This window comes from Microtus pennsylvanicus, chromosome 3 (genome assembly GCF_037038515.1).
Source record: "Microtus pennsylvanicus isolate mMicPen1 chromosome 3, mMicPen1.hap1, whole genome shotgun sequence".
NCBI lineage: Eukaryota > Metazoa > Chordata > Mammalia > Rodentia > Cricetidae > Microtus > Microtus pennsylvanicus.
Window position 1 is genome coordinate 55,363,323 of NC_134581.1, and position 19,399 is coordinate 55,382,721.

Sequence of the window (19,399 nt, forward strand, 5' to 3'; positions counted from 1 at the left end):
GTAATAAACAACTGTGGAGACCAAATACACAGCACACATATACAGTCTATGGTAGCGGTCCTGTAGTCCTGACCAAGAGTTTCTCCTTTCTAGTATCTCAGGACACCAGCTTCCCCCTGAAATGCTGTCTACCTGCCCACACTGCTGGACTGCCAGCTCCTGGTGGGTGACTTGATCCTGCTTGTACCCCTATGCACAGCACACAGCAGCTGTTCACGTCTGTGAGGTCAGCGCCTACAAGTCCCACTGCCACTCCTGTCCACCATGAAGGAAAAGAGTATGGTTCTTAACACTGAGTATAGCCGTGGACAGTCACAGAGACAACTTGGTATTTAGGAAAATATCTTTATTGTTTTTTTTAAACTGTCCTACTATTTGATTTAAAAAGCATAGTAGTGGCTTTTTCACAAACTTTACAAATTGTAGAAAATGATTTTCTCATTCTCTATGAAAACCTCATTCCCGTTCAACAGGGTTCTTTTCTGGTTGAAGTCTGGCAGGAAGGAGGGAATGAACAACACAGCACGGGCAGCTGGGGACTCTCTCCTCACACACTAAAGCTCAGGCTGAGTCCCAAAGACGACGGCTCCTCTGAGGGAGACCCAGCCCATGAAGATGTGTGGCCAACTGAGGCAGGCCTCTCTTTTGAAGGCCAGCAGGCCCCTGAAGGCCTAGAGTGTTGTCTATCAAGGCAGCTTCGTGGGAATGAGGACCACAGCGAGCTTATGGCTTGGATCCTTCTCCCTGTAACACAGCCAGGAAAGAGGCTGTGGACCCAGGCCACTTGGTGCTTCAGGTTTAGACTTCTCCCCTTTTATTTGGCTCACAGAGGCTAATTTGTCAGTTACTTAAAAACAAACAACAACAAAAACAGAAAACAAACATTTGGTTCCGTTTCAGCTGTAATCAGAGTTGGCCATTTTTAGAAAATGATGACAGAGCTGCTAGTTGTTAAGTCTGCATTTTGTCATCCGCTGAGGCTCCTTCTCTCGTGTGCTTAAGGACGGAGGGGGGGACAGCTGTAGCAGAAACCGTTTGTTGATCTGAGAAAACCGTTCAAATGTCTTGCACCCGCAGACTAAAGCCGATGGAATCCCCAAATGATCCCACTGATTTGAATGAGAAACACGACCGTCCCTCTTGGGTGTCTTGAATCAAAACAAGGCAACCACTTAGTGATTTATCACCCCAAGTTCTCTCTTCCAAAAGGCATTAGAGAAAGGGCCAGCCTCCATCTGAGCGACTGGAAACACCACCGACAGCTTGGACACTTTGCTTTTAAACGCAGCAGGAGTTACTTTCCTGTTGGCCCTGGCTGAAGAGCCACCTCCCTAGACTATTTAGGAAGAAGCAGACAAGTGAGGGGCCGAGGGTCCCCACTGACTGGACTGTGGCTGGGCACATCATCAAAGGCAATCAGTACATGTATGGCATATGAAAACTGTCCTGTGCACCCCCCTGCAGCTGGTCCACAAACTCGGCCTGACTGGATATGGGATGCAGGAGGTAGAGGACAAGCTTCCGTAAGGCACACGGTGAGTGGCCCCCACTCCAGGTGCCCATGATCATCCCTTCACTCGGTTCCAGAAGTGCTGGAAAGCAGAGGAGTTGGCGACACTCACAATGAGCAGCAGCAGCAGATACAGGGACATCATGACTATGAACCAATGGCTGGACAACCAGGAGAGCTGGCGTGAGGCCCTGCCCAGAGGGAAAAAGAGAGTTGGCAACTCAGGAAAAACATTTTTTGTTTTAAGTGTATGCAAGAAGTTCTGGCTCAGAGAACACGACATGATGGATTTCATCCTCTGTGAGCCTCGAAGGGAAGCTTCGTGCGGCTCTGCCCAAGAGACCTGGGGCTGTTGGCCCTGGCACCGCCAACTCGCCTTTCAACAGAACATTTTCTAACTGCACAAACACGGCTATGCAATGAGCTCACCCACTCTTCCCCGGTTAGCTCCTCTATTGCCTTTTATAACTCGCTTTTCTTAAGGCTTTGGTATTTAAAAGGATGCCCCCATCTCAGGGTGTCTGCACAGATGGTTGCAAGCTCCTTGCGAAGGTCTTGTCTGTATGAGCAGAGACAAATGTGAGCTGGGGGAATCTTTTTTATTATTGTGTGTGTGTGTGTGTGTGTGTGTGTGTGTGCGCGTGCATGCATGTGTAGAGGCCAGAGGATAGCTGGTGTGAGTCCGTTCCCTCCTTCCACCACGTGGATCACAGAGACAGACCTCAAGGTGGCAGGCTTTGTGGCAGGCGTTCTCACCAGCCTGGGAATCTGTGTGCTACACTGGGAGGTGTTCTAAGCCATCCAAATGTACACAGAAAACACTCGCTAGGGAGTTAGTTAAGAATGGAGTTTTTCAAATAAATAGCATGTATCTCCAACTCCAAGGAATCTGAAGCCCTTCTGGTTTCCCTGGGTGCACGCACACTCGGGTGGGTGCAAACACACACATACACACCCTTAAAAAACAAAACAACAAAAACCCAAGAATATTCAATGCAACCCCTTTAATGTGGGTTTGGCAAAAGCTCCACCACAGACTCCAACAACATAGTAAGCTGACAAAATGACAGTCCCCCTAGGGACCCTGAACATCTTCCTGTCACCATGCTACTAGATGGAATGGGATGTGGCCTCCTCTACAGTCCTCCAGAGCTCATCTGTTGCTGGGGTCAACCCTCTTCTCTCTTTCTTTATTTCGTATCTTCTGCCATGCTGGGGATCGAACCCAGGGCCTTTGTGTGCTAGTCAAGCACTCAACCACTGCGCTACGTCCTTGACATCAACTCATTAGCGAGATAAAGATGAAGCATCTGGGTCCATGGCAGGTTCAGCTGAGCTGCAAATTCTCAGCCACTGTCTGGTTCCCATCCTGCCTCTCAACTCAATCTCTGGAATGGAGTTCAGACAAACCAATTGCCCAGGGAGCCCTAGTTTGATTTCATGTACCCCTCAAACAGGCTTGTTTCCAAACCAATCTTCCCCACTAGTATGTTTGGTCCCTTTGGAGTCAGAGCTACATGCGTCTTCTCTACCTCTTCTGTCAGGTGTCCAGCATCATGGGGCGCTTGCTTTACACACATTGGAGGCCCGAGGCTGAGGGAGAGGCGATGCTGACGGCTGAGCGATAGACACTCTGAACACAGCAGCCACCTCCTAAGTTCACGCAGGGAGCTTACCTCCTCGGCTGTTTCTGGGAATACACCAGCAGGTACTTCACCCGAAGAAGTTGGTTGTTGGTGACTACGAAGTACTTAGGAGGGACATCTCCCCCTTCACTGTGCTTGATCCTTGCTCTGCTGCGGTCAATTTCCTTGGTATCTGAAAAAGGAGAGAGAAGCGCGCTTTGCCGGGTGTCGTGCGGGGTGGGAGGTGGGGGACACGGACGAGGCAAATTAGAAATAGAATTGAGTCAAGGTTCATGGTCCTGAGGCGCAAAGTCAGCAGGCTGAGGACTGCACCCGTGTTCCTGTGCGAATCAGGAGATTCTGGCAGGCAGGAAGACAAATGGGAAGAGAGACTAGGAAAACAGAGAGAGGAAAATAAAGCAGCAGAACGGAACAAGCAGAAGGCAGACGTAATCGGAAGGCTGAAACGGCAGATCAGCATCATGTGCCAGGCCAGGACCAGGACTCACCGGAGAGCAGAGAGCCTCAGCATGACTGCTTCTTTATTTATCTCTTTAGAGACCAGTCACCCGTGCCTGAACTCAGTGCCTAGCTAAGGGTGACCTTGAACCTCTGACCCTCCAATCTTCTGAGTGCTGGGCTAGCAGGTTCACAGTACTGTACCAAGTTGATGCTGTGTTGAAGGTGAACACAGGGCCTCACACCTGCCAGGTGAATACTCTACCAATTGAGCTACAACCCCAGGGCCTAGGAGGCATTCTGAATAAATCACACTAGACTCGAGTTCTCAGAACACTTACTTCCACCAGGCCTGGTGGAGCACATCTTTGACCTCAGCACTTTTTTTTTTTGAGACAGGGGGTCACACTATGTAGTTCTGGCTGTCCTGGAACTCACAGTAGACCCATCTGCCTCTGCCTCCTGATTGCTGGGATTAAAGGCTTGCGAGGGAGGCAGAGGCAGGCATATTGCCTGTGAGTTCATGGCCATCCTGGTCTACAGCATGAGTTCCAGGACAGCTAGGGTTACAAACACAAAAACAGATAAAGACTTCCACCACTCCTATTAAGACTTTTTGTTTGTTTGAACTTGCTATGTAGCTGAGGTCAACCTTTAACCTTTAACCCTCTTCTCTACGTCCCCAGTACTGGAATTACAGGTATCTATCACCATGCCCTGCCCAGGATTTTAAGGGGAAAAAAATTTTTTTTCAGACAGGATCTCACTATGTGGCTCTATCTAGTCAGGAACGACTAGCCTTGTACTCACAGAGATCAGCCTGCCTCTGCCTCTCAAGTGTTGGGATTAAAGGTGTGCACCTCCATGCTAAGGCTAGTCCTTATCTGCTGATCCTCCTGTTCTACTTCCTACTCACTGAGACTACAGGCTCATGCCAGCGCACCAAGCAAAACTTTTTTTGTGTTTTGTTTTTGTTGTTGTGGATTTTATGTGTACTTGTGCAGTGCTGAACCCAGGGCCTTGTACATGCTAATCAAGTACTTAAGTCTGGTCTGAGAGGGAGGGAGGACACTCTTTCCTGTTAATAACACAGAAAGGCTTTATCAAACACAAGCCAGGGCTCTGGGCAGCAGAGGCTGGGCAGTTGTGTTTTGATGTCTAATGTCTCCATATGCAAACTTGCTAAGAATTACGCACGCGAGCGGGCGTTCGTGCTGTCTGGTTTGGGAGGGTGGCGTCAGACCTGGGCCTGTTCCTTGGGTCCAGTTGTTTCACATTAGAGGCCAGAACAGTTTGTGTCTTGAATTCTCCTCTTCTTAGTAACGCCAACAGCCCAGTTTGGAGACAGGAACGATAGTCCTGTGACTCTTCTGCCTTGGAGGAGGGTGGCCCAGAGGGAGGCACTGGGCATGTAATCCAAGGGGCACCTCAAGCCAGTGGAGTTGAGGTGGCTGCTAGCTATCTGCCCTGGAGAGTCCATGGCCTCAGATGCCCCTCTGGTCGTCTGGGGATTCCAGCACACTCCAGCGGAGCACAGAGAATCTGGACCCATGATCTTTAGCTTTTGTTGAGCAAACCTTTATTGCATGTTAATTGGATACCAGGTTTTCTGATGATGCAAGTGCCCAGAAATAATAGCAAAATTCTGACTCCCAACGAGCCATGTCCTCACCTTACAAGTATGTAAGGTTTCCATTTGTCAAATCTTTTTTTTCTTAATTTTTGGGTTTTTTTGCTTTGGTTTTTGGTTTTTCAGGACAAGGTTTTCTGTGTAACAACCCTGGCTGTCCTAGAACTGGATTTGTAAACCAGGCTGGCCTCAGACTCACAGAGATCTGCCTGCCTCTGCCTCCCATGTGCTGGGATTAAAGGAGTGAGTCACCACCTGTTTTTTTTTTTGTTTCTTAATTTTTATTTTATATGTATGAGTGTTTCGTATGAATGTATGTATGTTCACCACATGTCTGGTACCCATGAGGCCGAAAGAGGATGTTAGACCCCAGTTGGAGTTACAGGTGGTTGTGGATCCCACAGTGTGGCTGCTAGACACAGGGTTCAGGTCCACCGGAAGAGTCTGCATTTGTTAAATCCTGCCTCCTTCCCAAAGCTTTCCCTGGGCATCTTGAACTCTCTCAGCTGCCCCTTGTCAGCCCCCTCCCCCAGAACTGCCTGACTCCTACCTGTAGTGTGATCTTTTCCTATCACGTGTTCCATCCCTGAGAAGCCATTCCCGTCCTTGCAGCCCAGCCTTTGTCCTGTCTGTGCTGCTCTGGACCATGCAATGGCCGTCCACCCCACACCTGAGCCAGAGCAAGAGCCGCAGCCAGGCCTGGGCCAAGCGTTCACTCACCCTTCTTCTTGGTTTGGCACTTGACATCTGGATGATCGATGACCTCACACACGGCTACACAGCTAAGGATTGGGCCGAGGAGGCTATGCTGCCACCCATGGCCATGAGGACTGTAAATGAGGGCCAGGCTCAAGTCACTCGTGAGGTAGGTCCCTTCTCCAAACAAAGATGTCTGGAAGAGCAGAGGCGAAAAGAAAAAACACACAAAACTGAATGGAGACTAGGTGTCACCAGATGGCATGTGTCCTTCTTCCACAGAGCTGGAAACAAACATTTTCACACTCCTCCCACCCCTTTAAGACAAATAACCTGATGTCATCATAGGGCTCATGACTAAACACATTCCCATCTGATCAGGGTTCAGCTGACAGGATCTGGCCACCTAGCCTGGCAAAGGAGCTGTACCTTGTGGTCAAGGTTGAATGGAAAAAACAACAGCGATATCGGAGTCCAAACAGACCTCAGTTTCAATGTTCCAGCGAGTTACATAAATTCTGTGTTTCAGTATCTGCACCTACAATACGCTGTAAAAGTTCCTCCTCCACAAGCTTATGACCACGTTTCAAAGACATAAGGCAGGGCAGGAGGTGTAGCTCACTGATAGAGCTCTTGCCTAAGCATCCAGTCCTCAGCAACACCACACACACAACTATACACAATGTACATAAAACAATGTGCATTTGAAGACTATCTGGTGACAGTCACAGGTGGGCAGGCCCTCACAGGTGCTAATGTTATAATGAACAGAGTAATTCCCATTACATCAATGCATTGAACATAGCTACACTTAGGGGTTTGCAAAAGGAAAGCTACATCCTATTATTTGAAAAAGAAACGAGTCAGGCAGTGGTGGCACATGCCTTTAATCCCAGTACTCGTGAGGCAGAGGCAAACAGATCTCTGAGTTCATGGCCAGCTTGGTCTACATAGACAGGTTCCAGGACTGGCTCCAAAGCTACCAAGAAACCCTGTCTCAAAAACAAACAAACAAACAAAACCAAGTCTCTTTGACCAGAAACTGGGACTAAATGAAGGACCTGGCTGAGTTTTACTCTGAGTTGTTGTGGGCTAAGAAAACATCCAAGAAGCTAGGCTGCAGCTGCATGACAAGGGCTGTTAAGTTGGTTGCCTCCCTAAGGAAGTGTGGCAGATAAAGCACTGGCAAACAGAGCCTATGGCAGGCACAGGCAACACACTCTTCCTTGGCTATGACAGGCACCAACAACTGAACACCACTCAGTCACAGTAACGTCCACCATGGCGCTAGTCACACTTCTCTTCACAGTCCAGAAGCTTCCATCAATGGACGGACCTGATACTCAAGTTGAAAGTTGACTGCTGTCTGTGGATGACCCTGGACTCCAGGAGTTCACTGAAATACATCCTCCGCTCTGGAACGGAGAAACCCTGTGGTGTGGGGCAAATGAAACAGACCTCTGCTTTCTGAAGGTCTTTGGAAAGCTCCCATGCCAAGTTGGACAATGTCCCCATCTTTCCAAAGTTGACACAGACCAACTCCAGGGACAATAAACACCCTCTGATCAGACCCCACAGCAGTTTTCTCTTTCTTTTTAAAAATATTATTCATTTGGGCAGTGGTGGTGCACACCTCTGATCCCAGCACTCGGGAGACAGAGGCAGGTGGATCTCTGTGAGTTCAAGGCCAGCCTGGTCTACAGCGTGAGTTCCAGAATAGGCAGGGCTACACAGAGAAATTCTGTCCTGAAAAAAAAAACAACAACAACAACAAAAAACAGTCTCTGTGTGTGTGACACACAAGTAAGAAGATAACCGTGGGAGTGGAGTTGGTTGGAGAGAGACACACACACACAGGTAAGGAGATAACTGTGGGAGTGGAGTTGGTTGGAGAGAGAGACACACACAGGTAAGGAGATAACTGTGGAGTGGAGTTGGTTGGAGAGACACACACACAGGTAAGGAGATAACTGTGGGAGTGGAGTTGGTTGGAGAGAGAGACACACACAGGTAAGGAGATAACTGTGGAGTGGAGTTGGTTGGAGAGACACACACACAGGTAAGGAGATAACTGTGGGAGTGGAGTTGGTTGGAGACACACACACACACACACAGGTAAGGAGATAACTGTGGAGTGGAGTTGGTTGGAGAGACACACACACAGGTAAGGAGATAACTGTGGAGTGGAGTTGGTTGGAGAGAGACACACACACAGGTAAGAGATAACTGTGGGAGTTGGTTCTCCCTTCATGTGAGTGCCTGGGATCAATCTCAGATCATCAGGCTTAGCAGAAGTCACCTTTACCCACTGAGTCATTCATTTCTCTGTCACCGCACATTAATCCTTTACTTAAGTCCTACATATGTCTTCAGCTTCTGAGACTTCAAAGCCTTGTGCCAGGCTGCTGGGAGCAGAGAGCTCAAGAGAGTCCTAGGGCATTTCCACCCCCAAGAAGGATAACTTCACAGCTTCCCCCTGGTACATGAGCTACCTCAAGGGAATCCTAGAGTACAAACTTGAGGCGACTTCTCCAGGCAAGTTCCAGGGTAAAACAGAGACCCCTGGATTCCAGTAGCCTGGCCATAGAAGCAAGCCCAGGGCCAGCAAAAACAAGCCCGTCATCCTCAGCAGAACCCACCAGCGCTAATCAGATGCAGCAGGGCTGGAAGAAGCTTCTCCAGCCTCGGGGCTACATCAGCCCTGACGGAGCCAGCCCATCAAGACAAGACAGATGCTGCTCTGCCTGGGGAGGGCCCGCAGCACCTACTACCTCAGATGCCCTCTCTGCTGGCCTACAATAGCAGCTGCTGCTTCTCCTGGAGCCTAGGAAACCAAGCAGCCTCTGTGAATACAAGCCACTTCAATCGCTGTGTGAGCTCAGAGGATAGTGGGCACCAGTGCCACGGAAGAGGGGACGGACTGGAACAGCATGAGTTCCTTTGCCCAGGCCCTCATGGCTGCCCACGCCTGTTCAGCGACAGGCCCTAGCCTGTCATCCCCCTCCTTCCTGAGGGGTAGAATAAGTGTCAGAAGGGAGGGGGTGGTTAGCAGTTTTGACTCAAGAAGATGAGAGAAAAACAGTTCTGGGGAAGGACCTCCTCTTGCTGAATCTTGGCACACCCCACAATTTCTCAGGGCTGACAGGAGCTCAGCAATGCTTATGGTCACCTGGGGATCCTGTTAAAGTGTGGGTTCTCACAGTGTCGTCTCAGGCAGGCCTGAGGCTTCACACTTCCAATGAAGGGCTCCTGGATTTGCTTCTCCTGCTGGCTCAAGGTCCACACTGTATGACCACTGGAAGGGTTGGTGAAGAACACCGGTGGGTGCTACTGCAGTGTCTCAACTAAGTGGTCTGGGATGCAGCTGGCAGTGGGATTTTCATTTGTTTTTGTGAAACAAGGTCTCATGTAGCACAGGCTAACATCAAACTCCCCAGTAGCCCAGGATGACTTTGAACTTCAGATCCTCTTACCTCTACTTCCCTAGTGTTAGGATTATAGGTGGACACCCCATCATTTTATGCAGGTGCTGCAGGTTGAATTTAGGGCCTAGTGCACACCACGTAAACATTCTACCAGCTAGGTTACACCCCAAGCTCTCCGGTACTAATATTTTTGTTTTCTTTATTTTAGATTTTTTATTTATTTGTATGTTTGTGAATCTGCTTGTCTGTTTCTATGTGTAGTGCCCATGGAATTCAGAAGAGGGTGTTGGATAACTACAGAAAGCTACAGGCAGTAGCCACCCAAGGTTGATCCTCGGAATTGAACCCAGATCCTATGATAGAGAAGCAGGTACTCTTAGCTCCTGAGCCTCTTCTCCAGTCCCAGCACAAGGATTTTGTTGTTGTTGTTGTCTGTTTCTCAAGACACGGTTTCTGTGTAGCTTTGGAACCTGTCCTGGAACTCCCTCTGTAGACCAGACTGGCCTCCAACTCAGAGATCCCTCTGTCTCTGTCTCCCGAATGCTGGGATTAAAGGCGTTCATCACCACCGCCAGCAGCACAGGGATTTTTAAAAGTTTCCCGAGTAATCTAAACATAGAGTTAAGGCCAGAAACCACTAATGCTTCCCCAACCATAATCAGCCTGGAAATCTTCCAGAAATCCTGTTAAAACACAGTGGGCCTGAGATGCTGCATTGACCCAGGTGGCCAGGTGATCACTCCAAGCACCATGGCCTCAGCCAACCCACCTCCCCATGAGTCCCCTCCCACGCTCCCCAGCAGCGAGCCCCGGACCTACCTTGTTCAGGTGGCAGTGTAGACCATTGTGGATGATAGAGTGGAAGTTCTCTAGACGGCTGCCATGGAAGGCATAGATGAGGTCTCGCTCTCCTTTGGTCTCATAAAACCTGGCGTTGGCTGGATCAAAGTACTCGATTTCAAATAGGAAGTCCGGAGTTGGAACAGGCGTGTGAGGGGCACCAGTCAGCTGCTGGATCTTTTCGAACTTGCAAACATGAAAGCCAAACAGGAAGGAGTTAGAGGTTTACTTGGGAAGCTGGTAGGTGTGCAGCAGACGCGTCCTGCTAATGGTCAGCATGCTGACACAGGCCTATCCTTCAGTGCCTGGGAGGTAGAGTCAGGAGGATTGTAGGTCAAGCTCATCCTCAGCTCTATATCAAGTTCAAGGCCAGCCTGGGCTACATGAGACAAAAGAAGGGATGGAAGAAAGAGGGTAAGGAGTGGAAGAAGGGAGAAGACAGACCAAAGGCCTCCTAAAACCTTGGGCTCCCGGCCTGGAGGGATGGCTCAGCCATTAAAGGCTAGGCTCACAACCCCAAACCTTGGGCTCCCTCCATCAGAACAACTCGCTTCATAATTCTGAAGCTGTTCCTCTCTAATCCAGCTCAGCACTCTGAGAGCTCAAGAGAGCTTCTCTCTAAGGACACTGACAGGTGGGTGAGAAGCACGGACCGCTCCTAACCCAAGGACTACTTCTCTCTTTATCTTTCCTTCGGTTTTAAGACCATATCTCTAGTAGCCCAGATTTTACTGCTTCCAAGTACTGAGGTCAAAGCACACGTCACCACACCTGGCTCAGAAATCACGTCTCATGTTCCCAGTACTTTTCAGGTTTGGGTGGTAGCCCACATCCGCAATCTAGCATTCAGGTTTCAGAATGGGGATGGAAAGTTCCAGGTCAGGCTGGATTCCATAGCAAGACCCTGTCTTCAAAAAACAAAACCCCCACGACAAAGCCAACACTCTCCCGTCTGTTCCCATGGTTTATCTTTACAACACACGTGTCACAAGGCAGAAGGCTGTGACAAAGGCAAAAGCGGCCACAGAATCCCCTTCTACCTCTGTGCGCTCCTTCAAGTGTGATTGCAGGTGAGATTCCCCCAGGATGGCATCCAGACAGGGAACCTATTTCTCAGCGCTGAAGCTGCCTGTACAGAGATCTGTTTTGACCAATGGGCCCTCAGCACATACATGGCAGAGGGTTTGTCCTCCCCTGCTGATGACCATCACCCTCACCCACGCCAGCCTCAGCAAGGTGAGAGCCTCACAAGGGGGGTCTCAGCCTTGGCAGCCGTTCCACCAAAAGCCCAGAAATATAAGCAAGATTACCCTAGAACGTTCATCCCCAAGAATCACCGCAGAGTCACGGCCTCAGAATGACGACCTCAGGGTCACGGCCTCAGAATGACGACCTCAGGGTCACGGCCTCAGAGTGATGACCTCAGAGTCACAAAATGCAACAGTACATTCATCTCATCATTAACTTTAGAGTGGTTTGCTATTCAGCAAAATCTGACTGCCATGTAGCCTAAGCTCCTTTTTTAAGTATTAACTTTATTTTCTTTTTGTTGTTTTTTAAGTCAGGGTTTCTCTGTGTAGCCCTGGCTGTCCTGGAACTCACTCTGTAGATCAGGCTGGCCTTGATCGTAGAGATCTGCCTGCCTTTGCCTCCCAAGTGCTGAGATTAAAGGTGTGTACCACCACCATGCTTGGATCATTTGTAATGCTACCCCACCCCCCAACACACACTTTTTTGTTGTTTAGAATATTTGTTTATTATTTTACTTATGGTTGGGGAGCAAGTGGGCAGGGTCCCAGTGGAGGTCAGAAGAGTGTATTGGACCCCAGAACTGCAGATACAGGCCTATCTGTGGGTTCTGAAAACCAAACTCAGCTCCTCTGGAAGAGAAACAAGCACTCTTAACTACTGAGGCTTCTCTTCAGCCCCTGTGTTTTCAGAGGGTTTTTTTTGAGGGGGGGGGGTTGTTTGTTTTCAGAGGTTTTTTTGGGGGGAAGTTGTTTTGTTTTGTTTTTTTGAGATTTCATGCAACTCAGGCTGCCGTCCAGTGGCCTTAAAGTCCTGTTCCTCTTCCCTCCACCTCTCCAGTGCTGGGACTACAAATGTCACCACCATGCCCAGCTAAAATGTCCTTTCATAAAGTGATAATACACGGTAGGCAAATGTCCTGACTTGAACAAAATAAAAAGCTGACATTCCTGGATACCAAACTCCCACATTTAATATACTGTATTCATTTTTATTGTGTATGTGTATATGTGTGTGCCTCTTTGTATGTGCACTGCAGGCATTCAGGTGCCCATGAGAGCCAGAAGCAGGCACTGGATCCCCTGGAACCAGAATTAAGGACAGTTGTCAGCTGTATACGGATGCTGGGAACTGAGCCCAGGTCCTCTCCAAGAACAGCAAGTACTCTTAACCACTGACCATCTCTCCAGCCCCACCCTGACACCATCCCACATTTTAATGTGAATTTAAATTGGATCATAATCAAAAGTCAAGGAGCCACCATCACATCTGCTTTAGCTGGAATAGCCAACATCTAGCAGGGCCTTGATCCCGAATGAGGAATGAGTAAATGATTCCATTCAAGAAAGGAAGTAGCTCAACCCACTCTGGAATACAGACACCCTCTCCATGACTCCCTCATGGTTCTTGCTGGGCGGTGGTGGCGCATGCCTTTAATCCCAGCACTCAGGAGGCAGAGGTCAGCCTGGTCTACAAAGTGAGTTCCAGGACAGACTCCAAAGCTACACAGAGAAACCCTGTCTTGAAAAACCAAAACAAGCAAATCATATCAAATTCAGTGCTTACTTGAAATTGATTAACTTAGTAACAGCACATATAGCCAACCTGCCATTGCCACTCAGAGAACAGAATACCAGACCAGGAATTATATGACCTACTTTGGACCCTGTTGTTCCAGCCTGTTCCTGTGAGCCTCCAGCCAGGCAAGGAAAACTAAATTACGGGACATCTGGCTTGTGCCAAAAACTGTGTTAGGGTAATACCCTTTCTGTCACTGCTCCTCTTGGGGATAACTATGGTCTCACCTTAAAAAAGGGGCCCAATAATTGGCTGAAATAAGATTTGAACCCAAAACCTGAAAGATCTGTAGAACATGGCATTTAAATAATTTAGGGTTCTGTTGATGTGAGACACAATTGTTCCTAGTAGCACTGTTTTATTCCCGAGAGAATGTTGAGCACCAAAGAACTCCACTTGGGGCTTGTTTTCTTCTTGGCAAAACTGGTCTTTGGGCAAAAAACTGCCCCTGCCTTGACCACTGGCAAAATGCACAATGTACAAACATAACAAGCAGAATACAAGAAAAAAGACTACCAAACCTTGCCAAGACAGGGTAAGATGGTTCTGAAATTATTCCTACCTCAGAAAATGGTCTGTCAGTTACTCTAGGTCTTAGCCAAAGTTGGTTACTTCAACATTGCAAGTGAGACTTTGGGTGATTACCTAGGTAGCCAGTTGTCTCTGTCATCTACTACATATTTTGGAAGCTGCTTGATTGCACTTCCTGCCTACTCACGTAATATTATCTCCCTTCTCAGGCCTTCGATGGGGTTGAAGATTAGATAGTCGTAGTTACCTTCCTCTTATGATCTAGTCAAGCCATTTCTAATACTAGACTTAGAGTCCTTATTAAAACATTTAGCATATGCTCCTTGCTTAATATTGTTTAAGCTAGTTGTAGTTCTAATTTTTATGCTTGATATCTGTTCTTAGTGTGTATAGTTTTGTATTGGGTTTGGAACTCTCTTATTTAGACAAAAGGGGAGGTGACAGGCAACCTCTTTCAGTCAACGGCCTGTAAGAGGCTGGACCAGGTTGGGGCGTGACTTTTAAAAGCCATGGTCCCACCCAGCTCAGCCTCTGCTTCCCCTGCTCCACACTTTGATGTTGGATCCCCATTTCTGTTCCATGAGTTTTCCCTTTGAATAAAGAATAACCTTAAAATACTCTATTTGGAGTTCCCTTGGAATTATTTGACTCCTGTTTCCCCCCACTGGGCACAGTCTGCAACACCAGTACTTTGGGGTACTTTACTGTTTATCAGCTGGACTAAGCCAGTTCCCTCCCCTTCCCTTCTCCTCTTATACTTTTGGTTGTGAGCCTAGCCTGTAACAGCTGAGCCATCTCTCCAGCCCTCCCCTTCTTTCCTTAAGCAACACCCCTAAGGTGTGAACAGGGCCTTCACTTAGCAGAAGTGTCTGCAGTTTTGATAGACGTTTGAGCCCTGTGTATGTGCTCCTAGATACTGCTCCAAGAGTGAAAATTCATTCCTAAAGATGATGGGCATTCGCCCAGCTGAGGTGCATCATAGTTATCCCCATTTCCAGATAAGGAGACACGTGCCGTACTGAACCCGCCAGTGTGTGACTTCCTGGGCTATTCAGACATATGCCGAGAATCTCTGAGAGTGACACCCATGAATCTGCATTTCAACCAGGTGCCCAGTGGTACCCAGGGAGGTCTCAGAGCCAGTCAGCCTTAGGAACCTGTGACCTACACATCAGTCTTACCTCTGCCTTCTCTGCGCTGTGGACTGTCAGGATCTTGGAGGATAAAATCCAGCTCACCAGGTCCCAGGCCTGTGCGTCTGTGTCTCTGGAGGACTGGAGAAGTTCCTTCAGGTTGGGTAACCTGCCAGCATCTGCAAGCTGAAAGGAGACAGAACCTCCATCAGCAAAGACCCCGGATAAAATGGTAACTGAATGCCCTCTAGTGGTGATGTAGAAAACTGCACTCCTATCTGAAGGAATTTTATGAGAGTAGATCAAGTCTCCTTCCTAAATAACAACAAACCCTTAAATCTTTACATTCTAGGCCAGGCGGTGGTGGCGCACGCCTTTAATCCCAGCACTTGGGAGGCAGAGGCAGGCGGATCTCTGGGAGTTCTAGGCCAACCTGGTCTACAAGAGCTAGTTCTGGCATTGGCACCAAAGCTACAGAGAAACCCTGTCTCGAAAAACCAAAATAAATAAATAAATAAATAAATCTTTACATTCTAAAAGGTTTTGTTTGGTCTTATTCATTTGGTACAAAACATGACCTGACCTTATGGAAGGTTTCAGGCTTTGTCCTATTAGAACTAATGCACTTAGTTGCAAGAATGTTATTGTGTTATGGCTGGAGGCTACAAGAATTGCTAAGGAGAGGGTGGTCTATATACTCTATGAATGGGTGGTGCCTACACTTTACTAAATGAGTGGTCCCCACACTTTATGAATGGGTGGTTCCTACACTTTATGAATGGGTGGTCCCTATACTCTTCCCCTTCCTGAACACAATGAGTTGATGCTATTCTTATTCCTTGCTTCTTACTTCCTGCCTCTTTTACTCCTAGTCCCCGTCCAGGAAGGTGGCCTGTTTTACTGAGTTCAGTGTCAGGTCCTGTAGATCTGGGAGTCATCAGAGAGGGCAATCTTGGTGAAATGGAGAAGAAAGCAAAATGATTTTTATTTAAAAGTATTCACTTGTTGGGCAGTGGAGGTGCATGCCTTTAATCCAGCATTCAGGGTCTCTGGGTTTGAGGCTAGCCTGGTCTACAGAGCAAGTTCCAGGATAACCAGAGCTACACAAAGAAACACTGTCTCGGGGTGGGGTGGGGGGAAGGATTCACCACCTGGCCTGTGAGAAGATTCAGCAGGTACAGGTGCTGCCAACCTGAGTTCCATTCTCAGGACCCGCACAGTGGGATGACAGAATTGATTCCCACACCCCGACCTCCACGTGTCCACAACGGCACTCCTACACCCCCCCACACACACAAATTAAAGTATAAATATCAGTTGGTCATGGTAGTTCATGCCTGCTACACCCAAAGTAGAGAAACGGAGGCAGGAGGATCAAGAATAAAAGCCCTCCTGGATTAGCTACCTGGTGATTTCAAAACATGCTTGAACTATATCGATGAGACAGACTTTAAAATAAATGTTGGGTGTGGTAGCGCACGCCTTTAATCCCCAGCACTCAGGAGGCAGAGGCAGGCAGATTTCTGTGAGTTTGAGGCCAGCCTGGTCTAAAGCTAGGACTGTTGCACAGAGAAACTCTATCTAAAAAACAACAACAACAACGAAAAGCTCGGGATGTGGCTCAGTGGTAGATTGCTTGCCTATCATATACAAGGCCCCAATTTAAACCCCAGTACTTAAAAAAATAATATTCTGTATTTCTGTGGTCAGGGCTAGTCAGGGCTGGAAGCATACCTGCAATCTCAGATTCAAGAACCTGAGACAGGAAGGTCGCTATGAATTGAGGCCAGCTTAAGCAACAAAGCAAGACGGAAAAACTGGAGATATCGTTCCACTCAATGTAAGAGGGCCTAGCGTAGCCTTCTGCTCAGCACTGGATTCAAACCACACAGCACCAACATAACGCTATAGTCCCGGTACTCAGGAGAAGATAGAGGAGGATTAGGAGCTCAGGTCATGCTTAGCCACACAGCAAGTTCCAGACCGGCCCAGGATCCATAAGACCCTATCTTGACAAAGAAAGAAAGGGAGGAAAGGAGAAAGGAAGAAGAGAAGGAAAGAGGAAAAACTAAAAGAACGATGAAGGCCATTCAATCTCCCAATTCTTCTCTGGGCTCATAGTCAGGATGTTTCTTAACCCAGAAGCAGAGCTCAGTCACTTCCTTCAAGTCCCCAGCACCCCAACTCTCATATCTCACGCTGTACGCCACAGCCCTATCCACAGTCAGGTCCTGGGCTCAGAGAGCCCTGCAAAAGAATAGTAGTCAGACCCCTTTTAGGGGCTGTGGGCAAATAGGAAAGCCTTCTACTAGCTCCAGTCTGGACCCAGGCAGCTTCCCTGGGGGGACAGTGATCTTACGGACCCTCCCACGGCCATCTGCCCAGAGAGGACCCCTGCTAGGTTCTTCCTTCCTAGCCCTCCATCTGCCCTCTTCATGGCCCACCTCACCCTTCACATTTTTCTGCTCTAATAGTTAAGAGTCTTCCCTGTCTACATTGTAGTAGGACCACTGGAGAGAAGACACACAGGTAGGGTTAGCAGATAAAATGCAGTATGCCCAGATAAACAGTTATCAGATGAACAACAGCAAAAAATGATCTGGGCATAGTGGCACAGACCTTCATTCAAGGGGCAGGAAAAGACTACACAGACAGGGCCAGCCTGGTCTGTATCAGGAGTTCCAGGACAGCCAAGACGACATGGCAAGAACTTTTGTCTCAGCAAACAAATAACTATGTGATACTTGGGGCACAGTGTCTCACTACATAGTTCAGGCTGGCCTGTGACTCACTGTGTAGAACAGGCTAGTCTCAAACTTGGAATGATCCTTAAGCTTCATGCTCTCAAATACAAAAATGACAGGTGTGTGCCACCAGGCAAGCTAGGCAAGCTCTCTACCAAGACAGCTATATCCCCGGCTCAAAAACTCATTTTAGCAGGGCAGTAGTGGTGCATGCTTCTAGACCCTAATCCCAGCACTTGGGAGGCAAAGGCAGGCCATTCTCTGAATTCAAGGCTAGCCTGGTCTTCAGAGTGAGTTCCAGGACAGCCAAGGCCACATAGAGAAACCCTGTCTTGAAAACCAGAAAGAAAGAAAAAAAGAAAAGTAACAACCCTTTTTTTTTTTTTTTTTTTTGGTTTTTCGAGAATTTCTCTGTAGCTTTGGTGCCTGTCCTGGAACTAGCTCTTGTAGACCAAGCTGGTCTCGAACTCACAGAGATCCGCCTGCCTCTGCCTCTCAAGTGCTGGGATTAAAGGTGTGTGCCACTGTCACCCGGCTGCACACCCTTCTTCTGGTACCTGTGTGCACATGGCATATACTCACAGATACACATACACACACATACTCACACACATACACACATATGCGTGCGCACACACACTCTCTCTAAATAAATTTTTAAAACTGAAGAAAGAACAGAAGAAAAGAGATCAATCAGTCACTCGAGCATAGTGCTACACCCCTGTAATCCCAGCAGTCAGGAAGCAGAGGCAGGAGGCTTCTCAAGTGGGAGGCTATTCTGGGCTACACAATGAACTCCTATCCCCTCCAAAAAAAAAATATTAAAAAAGAAGAAAAGCAATCAGCAAGCTGAGGCTTTTTCTGAATTCCTAATTTCTAGAAAGCAGGAGGACCCACAAATTCTATCAGACAATGGTCTACATTTGTGTGTGTTTGTCCCAGACTGAGTCTCACTCACAGCGGAGGCCCATCTCTAACTCCTCTGCCTCAGCCTCCCACCAGTGGAGATTGCAGGTGTGCATTCCCGTGCCTGGCACTTGTGCGCCTCTGCTATGGAAGATGCAGCTGCAGAGATGGCTGGGGTGGGTACGCATGGTGGGCAGAGCTGAGAGCTTGTGACTGGCAGACAGAAAGTCTCTATAACCAGCAAAGAGAAAACAGGGAGGCTGGGCCCAATGAGCCAGAAGGGGGCAGCCCAGCCTACCAGCTTTGAGCAATGACAGGGAGGCTCAAGGGACAACTTAATACTCCCCAGATCACCAGCTCTTGGATCAGGTGATGCTCATCCCCCAGGCAAGACTCAAGCTACTTGGATGCAGGTGGCGGCTGTTGCAGTCCAGAAAAGGTGCAGCAGACAACAAAACTCTGTTAAAAGTAATTGTCCAGGAAAGTGCGGAGGCCACAGTTATGTGCGGGGGAGGGGCAGTGCTGAGAAGAGGATGGACCAAAGGGCACCTGCCTCAGGGACCAAACCATGACATCTGCGACAGTGCGGGCAGGGAAGGACCAAGCTGGCGTGGGAGGCTGCCAGGCAACGGCTGGGAGGTGAATGCTGCAACTCCATATGGGTGTGCGCTAGGTCTATCACATGCCTAAGACACAAAAATCTACGTTTACTGAAATGGGTTGGGGGTAAAAAGCAAGTAGGTGGGGTGGGCGTAGTGGTGAATGCCTATCTTGCCAGTATTTGGGAGGCTGAGGTAGGAGAACTGCCACGAATTTGAGGCCAGCCAGGTTTAGAGTGAAATCCTGGTTCAAGAAACAAAATCAAAACAGTCCAGGGATGTAGCTCAGTTGGTAGCATTCTGGCCTCGCAGGCCCTGGGTTTGATCCCCAATACAAAATTAAGTCAGCGTGGGGAACACACCATTAGTTGGGAGGTGGAAGCAGGAGGATAAGAAGTTAAGGGTCGGGGGCTGGAGAGATGGCTTAGCGGTTAAGAGTACTGCCTGCTCTTCGAAAGGTCCTGAGTTCAATTCC

The 19,399-nt window shown here is 48.4% G+C and overlaps 1 protein-coding gene across 1 annotated transcript in view; it reads right to left on the reverse strand.

Moving 5' to 3' along the window:
• Window positions 1-325: 325 nt before the first annotated feature.
• Window positions 326-19,399, reverse strand: part of Parp16 (poly(ADP-ribose) polymerase family member 16) — a 29,211-nt gene continuing 10,137 nt past the window's right edge. The window contains exons 3-7 of the mRNA XM_075965467.1: window positions 14,724-14,861; window positions 10,165-10,371; window positions 5,945-6,116; window positions 3,187-3,328; window positions 326-1,701 (exon numbers count right to left, since the gene is read on the reverse strand). Of these exons, the coding sequence (XP_075821582.1) occupies window positions 1,566-1,701; window positions 3,187-3,328; window positions 5,945-6,116; window positions 10,165-10,371; window positions 14,724-14,861 (795 nt within the window). The 3' untranslated portion in view covers window positions 326-1,565. The remainder of the gene's footprint in view (window positions 1,702-3,186; window positions 3,329-5,944; window positions 6,117-10,164; window positions 10,372-14,723; window positions 14,862-19,399) is intronic.